This window comes from Podarcis erhardii (genome assembly GCF_964252035.2).
Source record: "Podarcis erhardii genome assembly, chromosome: 18".
Lineage (NCBI taxonomy): Eukaryota > Metazoa > Chordata > Lepidosauria > Squamata > Lacertidae > Podarcis > Podarcis erhardii.
In genome coordinates, this window is record NC_138516.1 from 6,323,039 (window position 1) to 6,344,785 (window position 21,747).

Here is a 21,747-nt window from a genome sequence, read left to right on the forward strand (position 1 = left end):
AAACTTTGTCCCTTTTTGGTCTCGAATTCTGTAGGTTATTTTAGCTAATTCTGTATACTCAAAAAATTTAGCCTGCCATTCCATTATCGTTGGGGTCTCCTGTAATTTCCATTTTTGAGCTACCAGTATTCTAGCTGCTGGAGTAGCATATTGGAATAATTTATGGTGGTCCTCCTTAACTTCCAACCCTATGATCCCTAATAGAAAAGCTTCCGGTTTTTTCAGGAATGTGTACTTAAGAAGTTTCTTCAGTTCATTATATATTAAGTCCAGAGCTTGAGAAAGGAAGGGAGGAAGACCTTTCATTGCCTACAGACAGCCACCCAGTCTTAAACAACTCCTAACCCACAATAATACTACAACCAGACCTAACACGGACACTGGCACCAGAGCCTGCATAAACCCAGATGCCAACTTTGCTGCCACATACACCCGGACAACACCATTACTGGCCCCAACAACATCACACATACCATCTCGGGACTATTTAATTGCTCATCGTCCAACATTGTGTATGCCATAAAATGCCAACAGTGTCCTTCAGCTCTCTATATTGGACAAACAGGCCAGACCTTACGCCAAAGAATAAACGGACATAAATCGGACATCAGGAATCACAAGACAGAGAAACCAGTAGGAGAACACTTCAATCTCCCAGGACATTCTATACAAGATCTCAAAGTAGCTGTTTTACTACAAAGGAATTTCAGAAATAGACTGGAAAGAGAAGCTGCTGAATTACAACTTATCACTAAACTTAAAACCATGGAGAAACCTGGTCTGAACAAAGACCTTGGATTCTTATCTCATTATACATGACAAAGCCATTTTTCACCTTTTCACCCCTTGCTTTTTCCTGTAAGACCTATTGCAGTCGTTAAGAGTCGTCAACAGGCTCATCACAGCTATCTGCCAATCACCCATTCCCACCACCCTTCTGAGTAATACCCCTCCCCACCTTCTCACTATATAGAAGGGTCTGGAAACTTCTGTTTCAGTGTATCTGAAGAAGTGTGCATGCACACGAAAGCTCATACCAAGAACTGACTTAGTTGGTCTTTAAGGTGCTACTGGAAGGAATTTGTTTTGTTTTGACTATGGCAGACCAACACGGCTACCTATCTGTAACATTATGAAGAGGTCGAGTGCAGAATGCACATTGAACACAGCAAAGTTAAAACGCACACAATATTTCACTTAAATATTTTGAAATGAAACTTTGCTGAAGGTCTTCCCTGGCTTCTTCCACACCGTCTACTTTCGTAGCTGGAGTCAGTCCGGGTCCCGGCTTCCCAGGCCAGTAAGAAAAGCCTGCAAGGCAAGGAGAGATCCTGCGAGACTCACAGCCAAAATTATGGCCAAGTCTCTCTTCTGGCAGGCCCCTTGCGCCTTTTGTACACAACATACACAAAGTTCGCATTTGAAGTCTCCTCCCATATCACAGCCTCTGCGCCTGTGGGATTTCTGCCTGCAGTGCTGTAAGATGCCACCCGTAACACTACCACCAGGAGTTCGGTAAAGGTAAAAAGACCCCTGACCATTAGGTCCAGTCGTGGCCGACTGGGGTTGCAGTGCTCATCTTGTTTTACTGGCCAAGGGAGCCGGCGTACAGCTTCTGGGTCATGTGGCCAGCAGGACTAAGCCGCTTCTGGCGAACCAGAGCAGCGCACGGAAACGCCGTTTACCTACCTGCCAGAGCGGTATCTATTTATCTACTTGCACTGGCGTGCTTTCAAACTGCTAGGTTGGCAGGAGCAGGGACTGAGCTCACCCCATCGTGGGGACTTGAACTGCCACCCGCGTCCCAGCACCAGGAGTTATCTCCGGGGTAAAAAGGAATGCCATAAAGAAGGTAGTCTCTGAGCATAAGCAGAGTGGCGTTTCCACACTTCCCTGCACTCCACAATTTATCTGTGTCTCTGGGCAGACTGGAGAGCTGCAGTTCCCACCCGAATCATAAGCACATGTTTACTCAAAAGTAAGTCTCGCTGTCTTCAAGAGGGGAGCTATTCCCAGGGAGATTGTGCCAAGGAATCCAGCAGGGCTTACTCCGAAGTAAAGGATTGCAATTTTGCTTTTTTTGCTTATCAGCTTCATAGTTGTATCAGGAACCATTTTTTAAACTTGATTTTTCAGCAAGAGGGAATGACAGCAGTGCTGTGTCATTTAGCAGGCTGGGAACCCGCCCGCCCCCAAGAAAATGAAGCTGCGAGGGGTTTGCTGCCCCGGTTCGATTTCTGCCTGCCAGTGCTACAGAAGATCGCAACGTCGGCTCCGAATTCGCCCACTTCCACTTTCATTTCCTCCAGCGGGGGTGGAGCTTCATTGTGCTCCTTTTGAACCAAACTTTCAGGAACTGGAGGGGGAAATCGCCTTCTCCCCCAGCCTTCCCCTCCAACCCCACCCACATTCCGGAGCTCACATGATGCCTGTTTGCTCCTGATTGCAGACGACGAGAAAGGGGAGTCACTCCGGAGTATATTAAGAGGTGGGCGCGGGCGTGTCTCTTACAGTTGCTGGAGCTGAAACTCCGTCGGACCCATCAGGTGAGCTGAAAGACTTTATACTTCCTTTCTTCCTTTCTTCCTTTCTTTCTCTTTCTCTCTCTCTTTCTCCCTCTTTCTCTCTCTTTCTCTCTCTCTTTCTCCCTCTTTCTCTCTTTCTCTCTCTTTCTCTTTCTTTCTTTCTTTCTTTCTCTCTCTTTCTTTCTCTCTCTCTCTTTCTTTCTCTCTCTCTCTCTCTCTCTCTCTTTCTCTCTCTTTCTCTTTCTTTCTCTCTTCTCTCTCTCTCTCTCTCTTTCTCTTTCTTCCTTCCTCTTTCTTTCTTTCTTTCTTTCTTTCCCAATTCGGGACAGATACTTCGAGAGCAATGGTTTCACTATCCATCTCTTCTTTTAATACTATTTCTGAGTCAGTCTTTGTAGGGCTGTACCTGGATTTGAAATATTTCGCTGCCTGCTGCAAGTTTTGGGGTGATGGCCAGCTTTTTAATTATTATCTCAAAGTCTAGGGGTGTAACAGCTTGCTTAGTCGAGGTGTGCTTAAATCGCATTTCCCTGCCCCCACCGAAATGCTGGGAACTGTAGTTCATAGGGAGCTACAGTTAACAGCATGCTTTGCAAACTAAAGTTCCCCGGATTTTGGGGTTTAGGGTTAAATGTGCTTTCAGTGTGGGGGAATGAATGAGTAGGGCTTAAAGAGTAGAGGCAAAAAAGCACCCTCTTTTCACGTATAGTATTTTAGAGTTGGAAGAGACCCCCAACGGACATCTAGTCTAACCCCCTGGAATGCAGGAATCTCAACTGAAGCCCATCAATTGAATTTTATTACAGTGGTACCTCGGGTTAAGTACTTAATTCGTTCCGGAGGTCTGTACTTAACCTTAAACTGTTCTTAACCTGAAGCACCACTTTAGCTAATGGGGTCTCCTGCTGCCGCCGCGCCGCCGGAACACAATTTCTGTTCTCATCCTGAAGCAAAGTTCTTAACCTGAAGCACTATGTCTGGGTTAGCAGAGTCTGTAACCTGAAGCGTATGTAACCCAAGGTACCACTGTATTTCGGTCACAGACCAGTTCCAGCCCACATACAATATCAAGGAAGTCATAGAACACGATAGGGATACATTTGAGTTTGCAATTAGGTGTAACAGGGACAATACAGATATAGCAACAGTTAAAAAAATATATAAATTAAAACATAGTCACTAACATATAACCTAAAATTATCATTTAAGGCCTTAATCATTATGATATCACAGTTTTATGGCAATCGCACAGAATTTGGCTACCCTTAACGTGATCTCAGGATCCTTGTCCTCTACCAGGGATTTTAGACATTGAAGTTCAGATTCATTTGGAGATTTTTGCATAGCAGGGGTAATAAATACAGAGCATATAACCCCGTAGAAACGGCAGCGTAACAAGGCATGAAACAGTTTCTACCTCCATCAAACTGCAGGGAGAGCGCTCTCAAGTGACCTGGAATGAGACCTTGGGCTGTTATGATTAGTAATTAGGTTAAGGTAAAGGGACCCCTGACCATTAGGTCCAGTCGCGGCCGACTCTGGAGTTGCGGCGCTCATCTCGCTTTACTGGCCGAGGGAGCCGGCATACAGCTTCTGGGTCATGTGGCCAGTAGGACTAAGCCGCTTCTGGCGAACCAGAGGAGCGCACGGAAATGCCGTTTACCTTCCCGCCGGAGTGGTACCTATTTATCTACTTGCACTTTGACATGCTTTCGAACTGCTAGGTTGGCAGGAGCAGGGACCGAGCGACGGGAGCTCACCCCGTTGCGGGGATTCGACCTGCCAACCTTCCGATTGGCAAGTCCTAGGCTCTGTGGCTTAACTCACAGTGCCACCCGCGTCCCATATGATTAATAATTACTCACTGACAAATGTTAACACCAGCTCAAAACAGCTTGCCATCTCTGAAATATGGCATAAGGATCCCAAATGCCTTGGTACTCAGACGTTTTGGCTCCTGAACGCCGCAAACCCGGATCTTAAAAACACAATCAAACATCAAACGTTAAAACGTTAACCCCCTAGGATGTGGACAGTTTGCTTGGACGCGTGAAACCAACCACCTGTCTCCTGGATCCTTGCCCATCCTGGCTAATAAAAGCAAGCCGGGAAGGGCTGGGCGATGGGCTCTGCGGGGTGGTGAATGCTTCCCTCTGTGAGGGAGCATTCCCAGATCCGCTGAAAGAGGCGGTCATCAAACCGCTTCTTAAAAAACCATCTTTAGACCCGGCCAGTATGGCCAACTATCGCCCAGTCTCAAATCTTCCATTCTTGGGCAAGGTGATTGAGCGCGTGGTTGCTGAACAACTCCAGGCACGCCTGGAAGAAGCGGACCATTTGGATCCCTTCCAGTCGGGATTCAGGCCTCTTCATGGGACTGAAACTGCCTTGGTTGCGCTGGTTGATGATCTCCGGCGAGCTAGGGACAAAGGTGAGAGCTGTTTCCTAGTTCTGCTGGATCTCTCAGCGGCCTTTGATACCATCGACCATAACATCCTTCTGGACCGTCTAGAGGGGCTGGGAGCTGGGGGCACTGTCATACAGTGGTTTCGCTCCTTCCTCCTGGGCCGTGTTCAGAAAGTGGTGGGGGGGGATGAGTGTTCAGACCCCTGGGCCCTCACTTGTGGGGTGCCTCAGGGTTCCGTCCTCTCCCCCATGCTTTTTAACATCTATATGAAGCCGCTGGGAGAGATCATCAGGGGGTTTGGACTGGGTGTCCATCAATATGCAGATGATACCCAGCTCTACCTCTCTTTCAAATCAGAACCAGTGAAGGCGGTGAAGGTCCTGTGTGAGTGCCTGGAGGCGGTTGGAGGATGGATGGCGGCTAATGGATTGAGGTTGAATCCTGACAAGACAGAAGTACTGTTTTGGGGGGACAGGGGGCGGGCTGGTGTGGAGGACTCCCTGGTCCTGAATGGGGTAACTGTGCCCCTGAAGGACCAGGTGCGCAGCCTGGGAGTCATTTTGGACTCACAGCTGTCCATGGAGGCGCAGGTCAATTCTGTATCCAGGGCAGCTGTCTACCAACTCCACCTGGTACGCAGGCTGAGACCCTACCTGCCCGCGGACTGTCTCGCCAGAGTGGTGCATGCTCTAGTTATCTCCCGCTTGGACTACTGCAATGCGCTCTACGTGGGGCTACCTTTGAAGGTGACTCGGAAACTACAACTAATCCAGAATGCGGCAGCTAGACTGGTGACTGGGGGCAGCCGCCGAGACCACATAACACCGGTCTTGAAAGACCTACATTGGCTCCCAGTACGTTTCCGAGCACAATTCAAAGTGCTGGTGTTGACCTTTAAAGCCCTAAACGGCCTCAGTCCAGTATACCTGAAGGAGCGTCTCCACCCCCATCGTTCTGCCCGGACGCTGAGGTCCAGCGCCGAGGGCCTTCTGGCGGTTCCCTCATTACGAGAAGCAAAGCTACAGGGAACCAGGCAGAGGGCCTTCTCGGTAGTGGCACCCGCCTTGTGGAACGCCCTCCCATCAGATGTCAAAATGATAAATAACTACCTGACATTCAGAAGACATCTTAAGGCAGCCCTGTTCAGGGAAGTTTTTAATCTGTGATATTTTAGTGTATTTCTGGTTTTTATGGAAGCCGCCCAGAGTGGCTGGGGAAACCCAGCCAGATGGGCGGGGTACAAATAATAAATTATTATTATTATTATTATTATAAAAACATCCCTAAACAGGGCTGCCTTCAGATGTCTTCTAAAAGTCAGATACAGTGGTACCTCGGTTTACAAACTTAATCCGTTCCGGAAGTACGTTCTTAAACCGAAGCTGTTCTTAAACCAAAGTGCGCTTTCCCTAATGAGGCCTCCCGCCGCCGGCGCCCTTCCACTGTTCGAATTCTGTTCTTGGACCGAGGTAAAGTTCGCAAACCGGGACACTACTTCCGGTTTTGCGGAGTTCGTAAACCGAATCATTCGTAAACAGGACTGTTCTTAAACTGAAGTACCACTGTAGTTGTTTATTTCCTTGACATCTGATGGTAGGGCGTTCCACAGGGCAGGCGCCACCACCGAGAAGGCCCTCTGCCTGGTTCCCTGCAACCTCATTTCTCGCAGGGAGGGAACCGCCAGAAGGCCCTTGGAGCTGGACCTCAGTGTCTGGGATGGACGATGGGGGTGGCTACTATTACTTTGTTAAACGTTGGCTATCTGGTTCATCTTAAAACAACTATGATGGGTTTTGTCTTTCCAAAGAGAAGTGTGTGATGTCAAAACAGCTCTGCTTGAGTAAATGGTGGGGAGTCTTGCAAAATTTATCTTTTTGGGTGAAGGTTGCAGTCTTTCCCATCTCAGAAAATGTGGCAAAGGTAGTTGTCTAGGCTTTGTCTTGCCAAACAAACAACCTCTGAGTTGGAGTTGTTTGCCAAGCCAGCCCACCTCCCAAAAGCAAAGGATTATCGGGAGCCTTTATACAGAGTCAGGCCATTGGGTCTTAAGACACCCAATGGCATCAACTCTCCAGGGTTCGAGGCCGCAACTGGGAATGTCTGGATTTGAACTCGTGACCTTCAGCGTCCAAAGCCAATTCTGCTCCGCTGAACTTACAGCCCTTCTCCAGGACTCCTGAGTGGCTCGCGACTGATTGATTGCCATTCGGAGTCTGTTAGGTTCAGTACCCAAATCAAATCATATAGAGACAGGCTGGGAAACAGAGTTGGCATTTTGCAAAAAACAATATAAAACAATATACAACAATATACAACATAAAATATAAAATAAAATAAAATAAAATGCCCAGTGCCAGATTGAAGACCTCTGCTCCGAACAGGGTGGATTTGATTTAAATCAAATCGATTTAAACCACAATTTAAATCGCTAGTCTGTAAGACTTGATTTGGATCCTTAATTTTTTTACAGAAAGACTCGTTCTTGCTGCTTTAATCTTGAATATTTCCAACCAGATGAAGGTTTCGTTTTTGGAATAATAAATTTTCAGAGTGGTTTTTACAGTTATATCAAAAATTACCGATTTGGTTATACTATTAGAAATACATAGATGACGAAATTATTGCGAGGTTTAATAAGTTGACTATTTATACTTGGGCAACTTTTCTGCTGTACTTTGTTGGAAGGAGAAAAACAATCATTCCCTTTATAGCAATTTAAACAATTTATTTAACCAAAACTGTAACATTATAGCAAAGGTATCCATGTTTGTTAACATGTTTTTTTAAAAAACCATAGACTGAGTTTTAGCACACGTGAAAAACTTAAGACAAATTCTTATTTCTTAATAGCCTTTGGACTATAATGTAACTTAAAGAGAAAATCTTTTTGCTCCAAAAGCATTTTATTTTAAAAATCCAGTTTTTTTAAAAAAAAGATTTAAATTTAAAAAAATAGTAATTTATTTATTGATTTTTATCCACCCTGACCCCAAAGCACATCTTTCTCCATGTGGTGCACAGATTTGCAACTCGGAAACCTTGAGCCCAAGTCCAGCCCACGGCCTCGTTCCATGCCAAGGAAAAGAGTGGGGTGTCTTTATTTTCTTTTTGCAAAGAGACTTGTCAGCAGTCCGTGACAAAGGCAGACGTGATTCATCCTCCCCCCCCATCCCAAATCGACCTTCTGGACCTTCTGAGCTGCTAATCGCACGTGGCTGCCTTATCTCCCAGCCTCCAACTAGGGAATGTCTTTGTGGCCCTGGATTTTACCCCCAAGATTATCTCTGTACGTGTGACTCAAGAGAGTTTCTTATTTCTTCTTAGCTGCAAGAATGTCGTCCTCAGAAAGCGATGCCGCCACCTCTACAGTAACCGAAGAACAGGACCCGAAAGTAAGTGGCTTGTTTTGTTTTTTTCCAACGATTTGTCTTTTGTATAGTTCAACTTTCTTATACAGTGGTGCCTCGCAAGACGAAATTAATCCGTTCCGTGAGTCTCTTCGTATAGCGGTTTCTTCGTCTTGCGAAGCAAGCCCATTGACAGCTTAGCGGATTAGCGCTATTAGCGGTTTAGCGGCTTTTAGCGGCTTATCAGCTTAGCGGATCAGCTGAAAAGCGGCTTAGCTGCTTAGAAAAAGGGGGGGGAGGGGAAAAAACCCGCAGGAACTCGCAAGACATTTTCGTCTTGCGAAGCAAGCCCATAGGGGAATTCGTTTTGCAAAGCGCCTCCAAAACGGAAAACCCTTTCGTTAGCGGGTTTTCCGTCTTGCGAGGCGTTCGTCTTGCGAGGCACCACTGTAATTTCTATTTGGTATGTTGTTATAAACAAAATCTGCCCTTCTTCCCTTATGGGGTATCCAAGAGCCCATATAGAGTCCTTAAGTGGGTTCCCTATCGGTAGGAGAAAATAACAGAGGCCCACCAGAAAATATTGAGAAGCAAAGCAGCTAGTAAGCCTGATCTTTATTGATCTGTTGCAACAGGGTGCTCCCCCCCCCACACGCAGGAGAGGAGGAGGAACCCAGAACTAAAGGTGCGCCCACCCTTATATAGACATTTTAAATTCCCTGCCCTGGAGCTCCAGACCACCCCCAGAAATATCATACATACATCATAGAAGGGGTGTAACCCAAGACCACCCCCCACAGACATCATAACTACATCACAGAAAAGGTGATCTACAACAGAAATCTGAGTACGTTGTTTATCTCCTGTCTGGCAGGTTACCTGGTAATGGTCACTTGATTGGATTACCTGGGGAGCCTGGCCAGTCTTTTGTAATGATAAATTGTTAGTTCCTGAGCCAGGTCACAGGCTCACACCCTATTCAGACACAGACATACCCTTAAGACAGAATTTGTGAACAAAAAGATAATGGGGAGGCTTTTCCATATTGTTGTTTTTCCTGTCTGCCAGGTTATCTGATAATTCCTTATCTGCCAGGGATCAGCAGACTTTTTCAGCAGGGGGCCAGTCCACTGTCCCTCAGACCTTGTGGGGGGCCGGACTATATTTTGAAGGGGGGGAAATAATTCCTATCCCCCACAAATAACCCAGAGATTCATTTTAAATAAAAGGACACATTCTACTCATGTCAAAACACGCTGATTTCCCGACCATCCGTGGGCCTGATTTAGAAGACGATTGGGCCAGATCCGGCCCCCACGCCTTAGTTTGCCTACCCATGCCTTATCTGATTGCCTTTCCTGGTAGTCTGGCCATTCCTTTGAGATGGTGATTACCCAATTCCTGAGACAATGGGAAAGTTCCCTCACCCCCTCCCTCCTTGCAGAGAAAACATTTGGTCAGTTTGGGAGTCAAAATGGTTTCAGGACGGTCTTTCTGTGCTGATCTGTGTACGTGTTTGGTTGGTACATTTATGAACATTTATTATATATACAGTGGTACCTCTGGTTAAGTACTTAATTCGTTCTGGAGGTCCGTTCTTAACCTGAAACTGTTCTTAACCTGAAGCACCACTTTAGCTAATGGGGCCTCCCGCTGCTGCCGTGCTGCCGCCGCGCGATTTCTGTTCTCATCCTGAAGCAAAGTTCTTAACCCAAGATAATATTTCTGGGTTAGCGGAGTCTGTAACCTGAAGCGTATGTAACCCGAGGTACCACAGTACAAGGACCCCCACGAGCTTCCTGGCTTGAGTGCGAGATTTGAACCCGGGTCCCCTAGTCGGGCACTCTGACCACTGAACCACACTGCCCTCCCATCAAATGCCGGCGAGGGGTTGCTTGGCAGATCCTTGCGCAAATTGCCGACGGCGCAGGGCAGGGTTGTTGGCAAGGTCTAGGAGGGTCAGACTTTGAAACGCGTGCGGGAGACGGCATTCGGATCTTCCCCAGAAACAACGGGGGCTACTCTAAAGAGCAGAAAGCTTTAATAATAATAATAATTTATTATTTGTACCCTGCCGATCTGACTCGGTTTCCCCAGCCACTCGGGGCAGCTTCCACAAAGACCAAAAATACACTAATATGTCAAACATTAAAAACTTCACTGAACAGGGCTGCCTTAAGATGTCTTCTGAATGTCAGGTAGTTGTTTATCTCTTTGACATCTGATGGGAGGGCGTTCCACAGGGCGGGCGCCACTACCGAGAAGGCCCTCTGCCTGGTTCCCTGTAGCTTTGCTTCTCGCAATGAGGGAACCGCCAGAAGGCCCTCAGTGCTGGACCTCAGCGTCCGGGCAGAACGATGGGGGTGGAGACGCTCCTTCAGGTATACTGGTCCGAGGCCGTTTAGGGCTTTAAAGGTCAACACCAGCACTTTGAATTGTGCTCGGAAACGTACTGGGAGCCAATGTAGGTCTTTCAAGACCGGTGTTATGTCGTCTCGGCGGCCGCCCCCAGTCCCCAGTCTAGCTGCCGCATTCTGGATTAAGCAGTGGAACTTGCCATTTCAAAATCTCTGCTCAAATGTGATTGCAGCAAAGTGGCACAAAGGCATCTCACGGGAGCAAAAGTCAAGTGCTTGGATTGGCTTGTTTCCAAGGAATTGCATTCAATGAGCTGCATTCACAACCCTCCCCAGGCCTGACCGTCTTGCGGAGCGAAGCTGAAATAACGAAACTGTCTGGTTCTATTTAGTGGCAAAGGTCAGCGCCGAAACTATGAATTGTACTTGGCAATGGCAGCCAAGGAGCAGATTGATAGGAGCACATCTGCAAACATTTAAAGCGCATTACTGCGGACTGTAAGGGTGGGTTAAACCACAGAGCCTAGGACTTGCCGATCAGAAGGTTGGCGGTTCGAATCCCCGCAATGACAGGGTGAGCTCCCCTTGCTCGGTCCCTGCTCCTGCCCACCTAGCAGTTCGAAAGCACGTCAAAGTGCAAGTAGATAAATAGGTACCGCTCCAGCGGGAAGGTAAACAGCGTTTCCGTGCGCTGCTCTGGTTCGCCAGAAGCGGCTTAGTCCTGCTGGCCACATGACCCGGAAGCTGTACGCCGGCTCCCTCGGCCAGTAAAGCGAGATGAGCGCCGCAACCCCAGAGTTGGCCACGACTGGACCTAATGGTCAGGGGTCCCTTTACCTTTACCTTTTTACTGCGGACTGTAGTTAACTCTCCCTTTCCAAGAGCTGAAATTCCCAGCTCCTTTAAGCTACAGTTCCCAGGAATCTTTGCCAGCGAGGGGAGACAGAAGTCGTGTGTTTTAAACACACATTGGATGTGCTTAAATGTATGTTCTGTTGCATTGCCAGCTGAGGGACCTCCAAGCGCGGCCATGTTTTAATATTTTTTTGTGATGATTTTATTATTAGAACCCTGCCCATCTGACTGGGTTAGCCCAGCCACTCTGGGAGGCTTCCAGCATATACAATAACACAATAGAACATGAAACATTAAAAAAAATCCCTATGCAGGGCTGTCATGAGGTTTCTTCTAAAGTTCTTCTGAGCTTTGCCAGTTTACAGTGTCATTAGCCTGACTAGCCAGCAGTGACTTGTAGTTCATATACAGCAAATGATTCTATTGTGAGGTCAGCTGGCCCGAGAGATGACAGTGGCTGTCTTCGGCTTGAGTCAAGATTCGAACTCAGGACGGTCTAATCACTGTATACGCATGACAGCACATTTTTTATTTTTATATTTTTTATTACCGTATTTTTCGCTCTATAAGATGCACCAAACCGCAAGACGCACCTAGGTTTTGGAGGAGGGAAACAATAAAAAACATATTCTGAATCTCAGAAGCCAGAACAGCAAGAGGGATTGCTGCCCAGTGAAAGCAGCAATCCCTCTTGCTGTTCTGGCTTCTGGGATAGCTGCGCAGCCTGCAGTCGCTCCATAAGATGCACACACATTTCCCCTTACTTTTTAGGAGGGAAAAAGTGAGTCTTGCAGAGCAAAAAATACGGTAATTTTTATTGAAGTTTTTATCTCTACAAAATTAACAGAAAGAAAGAAACGTTTCTTTCGCATGACAGCGCGGTTGTCTTCCCTCTGCACATCGACCTGCGAGCCACACTGCCCTGGTTAACCGCAATTTCTAGTTTTTCCTATAACTTTTATCGAGGGGCAAACTCCATGCCGAAACTCAGAACACCAAATCTTTGGCAGCTGTGGGCTCCTGCGGAGAACTAAACTGCTCTTCTTTAATCCCCTTTTCTGGCTTCTACGTTCAGAGGCTCACAAATGGACTAGAGGCCAGAGTTCGAATCACGCTGCGTCATGAAACTCATGACTCCCATGCTATCTGTCGCCCCAACCTACTTTATGAGGTGAAATGTCCACGTTGCACAATCACAATCGGCTTTGATTTATTCATTTGTTTGCAAGGGGACTGAATTGTGACAACCGAGACTTCTGCTGCGGCAGCGCTGGAAAAACTTCCTTTCATAGCTGTCAACTTACAGATTTGAAAATAAGGGACCAGCAGCCTCGAAAATAAGGGATCAGCAGCCAAAATAAGGGATTTTCCGGGCACAAGTATGTTCGACTTCTGAGCCCCTCCGAGCCAAAGGCAGAAAGCCCAGCCAGCAGCCAAACGAAGCCTCATCAATAAGGGACAGCAGCGGGACATGGCGCTGGGATAAGGGACTGTCCCGCCAAATAAGGGACACTTGACAGCTATGCTTCCTTTTCGCTAGTTTCCTTTTGCAGAATCTCTTGTCTCGGATAATATTCTCTCCTTGAAGCCGCTAAGACCCTCGGAACTCCAGCTGGCCTCCTGGAATATAGTCAGAAGGGACCCTGAGGGGCATCTATTCGTATTTCCCAAAAGATTATCAACGAATAATAACCGCATTGCCCGCAAAAGCCCTAAGTTTATATATCTGCATTAATATCCTCCATGTAGCAGGCAGGGTCTTGATGAATCTAGTTTCACCTCTTTCCATACTTTAACGCAATTGTTCTGGGAAAAAGCTGCAGTCTTTGTGTGTTAACCAAATACCCAAATATGCCAACTTTTCCCCACCCCAATGCCCGTTTTGTTTTGCAGATTTTTTTGGCCCGGATTTTAGTTTTATCTTCGTTTATATAGAAACCAGCTAAGTCTCCAAATTGTTTTATCTCCCTTCTTACCTGAGACATTGAGGTCCAGCGCCGAGGGCCTTCTGGCGGTTCCCTCGTTGCGAGAAGTGAGGTTACAGGGAACAAGGCAGAGGGCCTTCTTGGTGGTGGCACCCACCCTGTGGAACGGCCACCCATCAGATATCAAGGAAATAAACAACTGTCTGACTTTTAGAAGACATCTGAAAGCAGCCCTGTTTACGGATGTTTTTAATGTTTGATGCTGTACTGTTTTTAACACTCGATTGGGAGCTGACCAGAGTGGCTGGGGAAAGTCAGCCAGATGGGTGGGGTATAAATAATAAATTGTTGTTGTTGTTGTTGCTACTACTACTACTACTACTACTACTTGGACACGGGTGGTGCTGTGGGTTAAACCACAGAGCCTAGGACTTGCCGATCAGAAGGTCGGCGGTTCGAATCCCCGCGACGGGGTGAGCTCTCGTTGCTCGGTCCCTGCTCCTGCCAACCTAGCAGTTCGAAAGCACGTCAAAGTGCAAGTAGATAAATAGGTACAGCTCTGGCGGGAAGGTAAACGGCGTTTCCGTGCGCTGCTCTGGTTCGCCAGAAGCGGCTTTGTCCTGCTGGCCACATGACCCGGAAGCTGTACGCCGGCTCCCTCGGCCAATAAAGCGAGATGAGCGCTGCAACCCCAGAGTCAGTCACGACTGGACCTAATGGTCAGGGGTCCCTTTACCTATTTTTATTATTATTTATTATTACTTACTTTCTTTGTATTTCCCAAAGGATGATCAGCAAATAATAACTGCGTCACCCGCAAAAGCCCTAAGTTTATATATCTGTGTTTATATCTTCCATTCTTTTTTTCCCTCCCGGTCAGAATGTCGCGGGCAGGGTAGCCAATCTCCCACTGGTCAGTTCCGCCTACAACATGGTCTCTGCGGCGTATACATGCACAAAGGAAAGCCATCCCTATGTGAAATCTGTCTGCGACGTGGCCGAGAAAGGCGTCAAGACCATTGCTTCGGCGGCTGCCAGCGGCGCTCAGCCCATCTTGAGCAAACTCGAGCCCCAGAGTGAGTGGCCTCCCCAGTTGCCGGGGGGGGGGTTGCCAGGGGGTGGAGTTTTTGCCAGGGGGCGGGGGTTTTTTTGCCGTCCTCCTTGCTCTGGTAGCAACGCTGCATTTTGCATTTCTGCTGCGTTTTGGAGGCCAACAGGTGACCTTGCCTTGATAATGATGATGATGATGATAATAATAATAATAATAATTAATAATAATATTTTATTTATATATATTTTTAAAATAATATTTATTCAAATTTTAAAGATTACAAAAAGAAAAAAGAAAATAAAAAAGACAGAAAAAATACAAACAATTAAAAAAAACATATCAAACCTTTACATCACTTGCTTTCATTCACTTACTTCCTTGACCTCCTCACACCTCCCATTTTTGTGTTCTAATTCAGTTAGATATTTCGGCAAATTTATTTATATCCCACCCTCCCCAGCCGAAGCTGGACTCAGGGCAGCTAACAACAATAAAAGGAACACAGCATTCTAAAATCAATTCGTTTTAAAATCAATTCAAAATCAAATTAAGGGCAACCATTGGGCTACAGTTCTGTGAGGATAACCAAAGGAAGGGGTCAGACTGTGCCTTGGCCAAAGGCCTGGTGGAACAGCTCTGTCTTGCAGGCCCTGCGGAAAGATGAACCTACAATCTAAAATCCAGGGTATGTCGAAAGCCCGATTGCTTGGCTGCAGGAGTGCCAGCTTGGCCCCGCGACCGTGGGTTCCCAGGGCCATGGGTAAACCGCCAAGCCTCTTGGACTTGCTGATCAGAAGGTCGGCGGTTCGAATCCCTGCGACAGGGTGAGCTCCCGTTGCTCGGTCCCTGCTTCTGCCAACTTAGCAGTTCGAAAGCACACCAGGGCAAGTAGATAAATAGGTACCACTCTGGCGGGAAGGGAAACAGCGTTTCCGTGCACTCTGGTTTCCGTCACGGTGTCCCGTTGCGCCAGAAGCGGTTTATTCATGCTGGCTGCATGACCCGGAAAGCTGTCTGCGGACAAACACTGACTCCCTCGGCTTGAAAGCGAAATGAACGCCGCAACCCCATAGTCGCCTTGGACTGGACTTAACCGTCCAGGGGTCCTTTACCTTTACCTTACCTTGCAGGGCCCCGGCCCCTTCATGGGGAATTTTGTGGGTGCTTGAGCACCCAGGGCCCCAGGGAGTTGGCAACTATGCTTGGTTGAAAGCTCTGGAGAACATCGTTATTATCTTTTATATATTTAAGTTTCATCCTGAAAGGAAGCCCAGGGCAGTAAACCGACTCCAGGATGATGATAATGATGATAATTAATAGTTCACCCATCTGACTGGGAAAAGTCATGGGGAGAGATTGTAAATTTACAGCGTTCTGTGCGTTGAAGGACAACTATATGAAATTATTATTATTGTTATTGTTATTATTAATTTATTATTTATACCCCACCCATCTGGCTGGGTTTCCCCAGTCACTCTGGACAGCTCCCAACAGAATATTAAAAGCACAATAAAACATGCAACATTAAAAGCTTCCCTAAACAGGGTTGCCTTCAGATGTCTTCTAAAAGTCAGATAGTTTTTTATTTCCTTGACATCTGATGGGAGGGCGTTCCACAGGGCGGGCGCCACCACCGAGAAGGCCCTCTGCCTGGTTCCCTGTAACCTCACTTCTTGCAGGGAGGGAACCGCCAGAAGGCCCTCGGAGCTGGACCTCAGGGTCCCCTCTGTGGAATTCCCTCCCATCAGATATCAAGGAGATGGGTAATTCTACAACCTCCAGAAGACATCTGAAGGCAGCCCTCTATAGGGAAGCTTTTTAACATTTAATGTTTTATGATGTTTTTATATGTTGGAAGCCGCCCGGTGTGGCCAGAGCAAGCCAGTCAGATGGGCATGGCACAAATAAATTATTATTATTATTATTATTATTAATTAAGAATGTGAAAAGGCGTGGGGAAAGAAAAGTATACTATATCGCCAAAAGAATTAACAATTACAATTCCATATATTCTCCTCTAATATTATTGCTATTATTCCTCATTCAGTTTCAACAGCCAACGAGTTTGCCTGCAAAGGGCTGGACAAGCTGGAGGAAAATCTGCCAATTCTTCAACAGCCCACCGATAAGGTAAATTGAGATGTCCTCCCTGGAGGACAGGATTCACTGTCCCCTCTTGAAATGTCCAGGGAATTCTACAATGTGTATTAACTCTGCAACATCCTGGCTGGGTTAAACAAGTTAGGGAAGTCCCAGGGAGAGATTAAGGGGCCGACTGCGGACTTGCTGATTGTTTTAAGTGCATGCAAGTAAAAATGTGAACATCAGACTGGCTGTTGGATCAGGCCACTAATTTATTGTTTAAAGGTAAAGGGACCCCTGACCATTAGGTCCAGTCGTGGCCGACTCTAGGGTTGCAGTGCTCATCTCGCTTTATTGGCCGAGGGAGCCGGCGTACAGCTTCCGGGTCATGTGGCCAGCAGGACTGAGCCACTTCTGGTGAACCAGAGCAGCGCACGGAAACACCGTTTACCTTCCTGCCGGAGCGGTACCTATTTATCTACTTGCACTGGCATGCTTTCGAACTGCTAGGTTGGCAGGAGCAGGGACCGAGCAACGGGAGCTCACCCTGTCGCGGGGATTGGAACCACCGACCTTCTGATCGGCAAGCCCAGGAGGCTCAGTGGTTTAGACCGCAGCGCCACCCGCGCCTATCTGGCTGGGCTTCCCCAGCCACTCTGTATGCGGCTCCCAGCAGAATATTAAAAGCGCAATAAAACATACGGAACTGCCAAACTCCTTAGAGGTCCCCTACAAGTCTCCAGATGCGTTTCAAACGCATGGGTTAGACTAGAAAGGGGGATGATGAGAGTGGAGGCTTATATCCACCTAACATCAATCTATAAATGGCTGGCATTGAATCTGCTCCCCTGAGGAATAGCCCCAGTGATCTTCTGCGACCAGCTCCAGTCAGGCTGGCAGACAGCAGTCCTGCACACCCTCCAGAAACTGGGTTTTCCCCCTCAAGCCCTTCTAAGTCTGGGGTTGGGCCAGGCATAAGTTACGGTCAGGCAAAGAATCATAGACACCGAGAGACAACAGGACTGCGCAATTGGAGAAATCGAGAGATGTATAGCCGCACTGGCAACATATCTCTTCTTTCTCGTATCCAAAAATGCAAGAAGGGCTTTTACACTCGCCAGAAGCTCGGCTCTGCCCTCGCCCGTCCTTTAAAGCAGTGTTTCCCAACCTTGGGGCCTCCAGCTGTTTTTGGACTACAACTCCCATCATCCCTAGCTAGCAAGACCAGTGGTCAGGGATGATGGGAATTGTAGTTCAAAAACAGCTGGAGGCCCAAAGTTGGGAAACACTGCTTTAAAGGATCCTTTAAAAAAGTCCCATATGCTCAGAGACTTTGCGCCTGTTCATTGGGGGAGATAGGAAGCCCAGAGCGCTTGTTCTTTAGATCAGTGTTTCCCAACCTTGGGCCTCCAGCTGTTTTTGAACTACAATTCCCATCATCCCTGACCACTGGTCTTGCTAGCTAGGGATGATGGGAGTTGTAGTCCAAAAACAGCTGGTGGCCCAAGGTTGGGAAACACTGCTTTAGATGTCCCTTTTAGGATGAGGCACGTAGTGAGACCATTGATCCTCTACTGGTGAGGCTCGCTGACCTCCTGGAAAAGCAAAAATTTGACCATTTCCTGTTAGGCAAAGATCATAAGACGACCTGGATGGTCGCTAGATTCTGTGTAGGCACAGATCATCCCCCAACCCAAATTGTCCGTTAAGAAAATCCCCAAACTTGGTCCCATCGGTGACTCTGGGTCATCTCTCTGCTTTAGCTTATCTTAAAGTTTTAAGTGTCTATACGCTTATTGCATTTATAAATTTTAAATTTATTGTTGTACATTGTTTTATCCCTTCTGGGATTGCACCCCCAAGTGCATTTTATAAGCTGGTTTCCGACCGTAATAAATTATCTATCTATCATATGGAACTGTCCTCTAGATCATTTCAGGCACCAAAGATTTGGTGACCTCCACCATGACGGGAGCCAAGGACGCCATCAGCAGCACGGTCTCGGGTGCGAAGGATGCCGTTGCCAGCACCGTGACCGGGATGGTGGATCGAACCAAGGAGGCGGTCCAGGGGGGCGTCGAGATGACCAGGTCGGCGGTGGCCAGCGGAGTCAACACAGTGATGGGTTCTTCTGTGGGGCAGATGGTGACCAGCGGTGTGGATGCTGTGCTGGGAAATCAGAACAGCTGGTGGACCACTACCTTCCCATGACGGATGAGGAGCTGGGTGAGGCCCCTGCACGCTTTCAGCTCTCCACAGAGTTGGAAAAGACCCTGGCGGTCATCTAGACCAACCGGGAAGAGTTGCTGGGTTGTTTCCCAAGGCTGACAATCTCAGCAGGCTGGGGTTATGGGGCGACTCGCCTCCGACTCGCTTGCTACCTGGGTTTTCTAAAATGGGCTTCATTTAGGGAGAGCCCTGAAATTCTTAACAAGAGCCTTGCGAGGGAGACCTCCTCCGTCTCCATAGAGGGACTGGTTCAGCTGCAAACAAATGGGACTTGTGACAGAATATAAGGGTGCGTTCTGTCCTGCAAATAAAAATACAGTGGTACTTAATCCGTTCCGGAGGTCTGTACTTAACCTGAAACTGTTCTTAACCTGAAGCACCACTTTAGCTAATGGGGCCTCCCGCTGCCGCCGCGCAATTTCTGTTCTCATCCTGAAGCAAAGTTCTTAACCCGAGGTACTATTTCTGGGTTAGCGGAGTCTGTAACCTGAAGCGTATGTAACCCGAGGTACCACTGTAATAATAATAATAATAATGGTAATAGTAATAATTTATTACTTATACCCTGCCCATCTGCCTGGGTTTCCCCAGCCACTCTGGGTGGCTCCCAACAGAATATTAAAAATACAATAAAACATCAAACATTAAAAGCTTCCCTAAACAGGGCTGCCGTCAGATGTCTTCTAAAAATCTGGTAGTTGTTTATCTCCTTGAAATCTGGTGGGAGGGCATTCCACAGGGCGGGCGCCACTACCGAGAAGGCCCTCTGCCTGGTTCCCTGTAACTTGACTTCTCGCAGCTAGGGAACCGCCAGAAGGCCCTCGGAGCTGGACCTCAGTGTCTGGGGAGAACGATGGGGGTGGAGACGCTCCTTCAGGTATACTGAATTAAAGTTAATGCTTAATACATTACTTCTGGTCAATGAACCACTATAGCTGCCGGAGAGCTGTGAAAATTCAAGTCCCAGGCTTTTAAGACTCATCTACCCATGTACTAGGGACGCGGGTGGCGCTGTGGGTTAAACCACAGAGCCTAGGGCTTGCCGATCAGAAGGTCGGCAGTTCGAATCCCCGCCACAGGGTGAGCTCCCGTTGCTCGGTCCCTGCTCCTGCCAACCTAGCATTCGAAAGCACCTCAAAGTGCAAGTAGATAAATAGGTACCATTCCGGCGGGAAGGGAAATGGTGTTTTCGTGCGCTGCTCTGGTTCGCCAGAAGCGGCTTAGTCCTGCTGGCCACATGACCCGGAAGCTGTACGCCGGCTCCCTCGGCCAGTAAAGCGAGATGAGCACTGCAACCTCAGAGTTGGCCACGACTGGACCTAATGGTCAGGGATCCCTTTACCTTTACCCATGTACTATTTGAAATCCAAGGGGAGCCAGAAGTGGACTATTTTTTCCCAGCTCTCCTACCCCCCTAGGGTTTTGCCTCAGGTGCCAAACTGTCTCTGGCCGGCCCTGAAGTGTTTCCAAGAAGACACTGAAAGTTCTTGGGTTTTCTCCTAGCTAAACTGGCCACCGCTGTCGAGGGTTTTGAGATCGCCACCGTGGAGCAGCAGAAGGAGCAGAGGAGCTACTTTGTGCGCCTGGGGTCTCTCTCGACCAAGGTCCGCCACCGAGCCTACCAGCACTCTTTGGGCAAGCTGAGGGATGCCAAGCAAAGCACCCACGATGCCCTCGCCCAGTTGCACCAAACCATTGAGCTGGTAAGAAGCATTCTGGGTAGAGCAAAGAGATGGGGCAGCCCAGATATTGCTGGGCTTGCAACTCCCACCAGGACCCCGGACAGCATCCGTGATTTGGGGAGGGGTGGTGGACCTTCTGATCAGCAAGTCCTCGGCTCTGTGGTTTAACCCACAGCGCCACCTGCATCCCGGGATATCAAATCCAAACTACTCCTCCTCCTCCTCCTCCTCTTCTTCCTCTTCCTCTTCCTCTTCCTCTTCCTCTTCTTCTTATTATTCTGTCCTCCCAGATGGAACATGTCAAACAAGGCATGGATCAGAAGATCCAAAGTGGTCAAGAGAAGGTGCAGCAGATGTGGAAGCAATGGAGTCAGAAGCAGTCCCCCGAGCTGAGTCAGAAGAACGTCCCTGAGCCTGAGGTAAGTCACTTTCAGAAGGTCCCTGCGATGTGTCCCACCCTTTGCAAAACCTTGACGTGCTCTTGCCCTCTTCCAGCAGATGGAGACTCAAGCTTTGGAGGTCTCCCGCAGCCTGGCCCAGCAGATTCAGTCGGCCACCATGACGTTGGTCTCCAACCTCCAAGGCCTTCCAGCCAACCTCCAGGAAAAAGTGGGCCTCCTCCGCCAGAACGCTGAGGAGCTCCGCGTGGCCTTTGTGTCCGCCAATTCCTTCCGCGACCTCTCCGGCAGCATCTTGGCCCAGAGCAGGGAGAAGGCCTCCAAGCTCCGCGAACTAACCGACGAGTTGATGGACCACGTGGTGCACAATGCCCCCCTGTCTTGGCTGGTGGGACCCTTTGCTGCGTCCGGCAAGGCAGAGGCAGACGAAATAGAGATGCAGTAGTAGCGTATAAGAGTGCCAGACCCTTTTAAAAAAATATATACCGTATTTTTCGCTCTGTTAGACACACTGGACGATTGGACGCACCTAGTTTTTAGGGAGACTAAAGACTTCGTTCCGTGGCTAAGCCAGAAGCTAGAACAGCCAGCGGGATCTGGCTCACTGTCCTGGCTTCCTCTTTAGCCACACGTAGCCTTCATCCCTTCCTGGCTCCCCCAAGAGCCGCGCTTCCTTTAAAGAGCGTGCGGAGTGTGGGGGGCTTTTCCCTGAGGAGGCAGAAGGGCAGCCCCACAAGAGCCGCACACACATGCGCCTCTTTAAAGGGAGCGCTGAGCAGAGCCTCCCGCCCTCATTCTCTGCATAAGACACACACACAATTCCCCTTCCTTTTTAGGAGGGGAAAAGTGTGTCTTATAGAGCGAAAAATACGGTGTATATATTTGTTCC

General features: G+C 48.1%; 1 protein-coding gene across 1 annotated transcript; it reads left to right on the forward strand.

The window, feature by feature from the left end:
- Positions 1–2,358: 2,358 nt before the first annotated feature.
- LOC309332940 (perilipin-3-like) lies at positions 2,359–21,504 on the forward strand. Its single transcript, XM_081846315.1, is given in 9 exon segments — positions 2,359–2,546; positions 8,257–8,324; positions 14,297–14,492; positions 16,515–16,597; positions 18,479–18,719; positions 18,722–18,775; positions 20,282–20,481; positions 20,751–20,879; positions 20,956–21,504. Coding segments are annotated over 8 exon segments (1,311 nt in total). The 5' UTR covers positions 2,359–2,546; positions 8,257–8,264; the 3' UTR covers positions 21,304–21,504.
- The last annotated feature ends 243 nt before the right edge of the window (positions 21,505–21,747 follow it).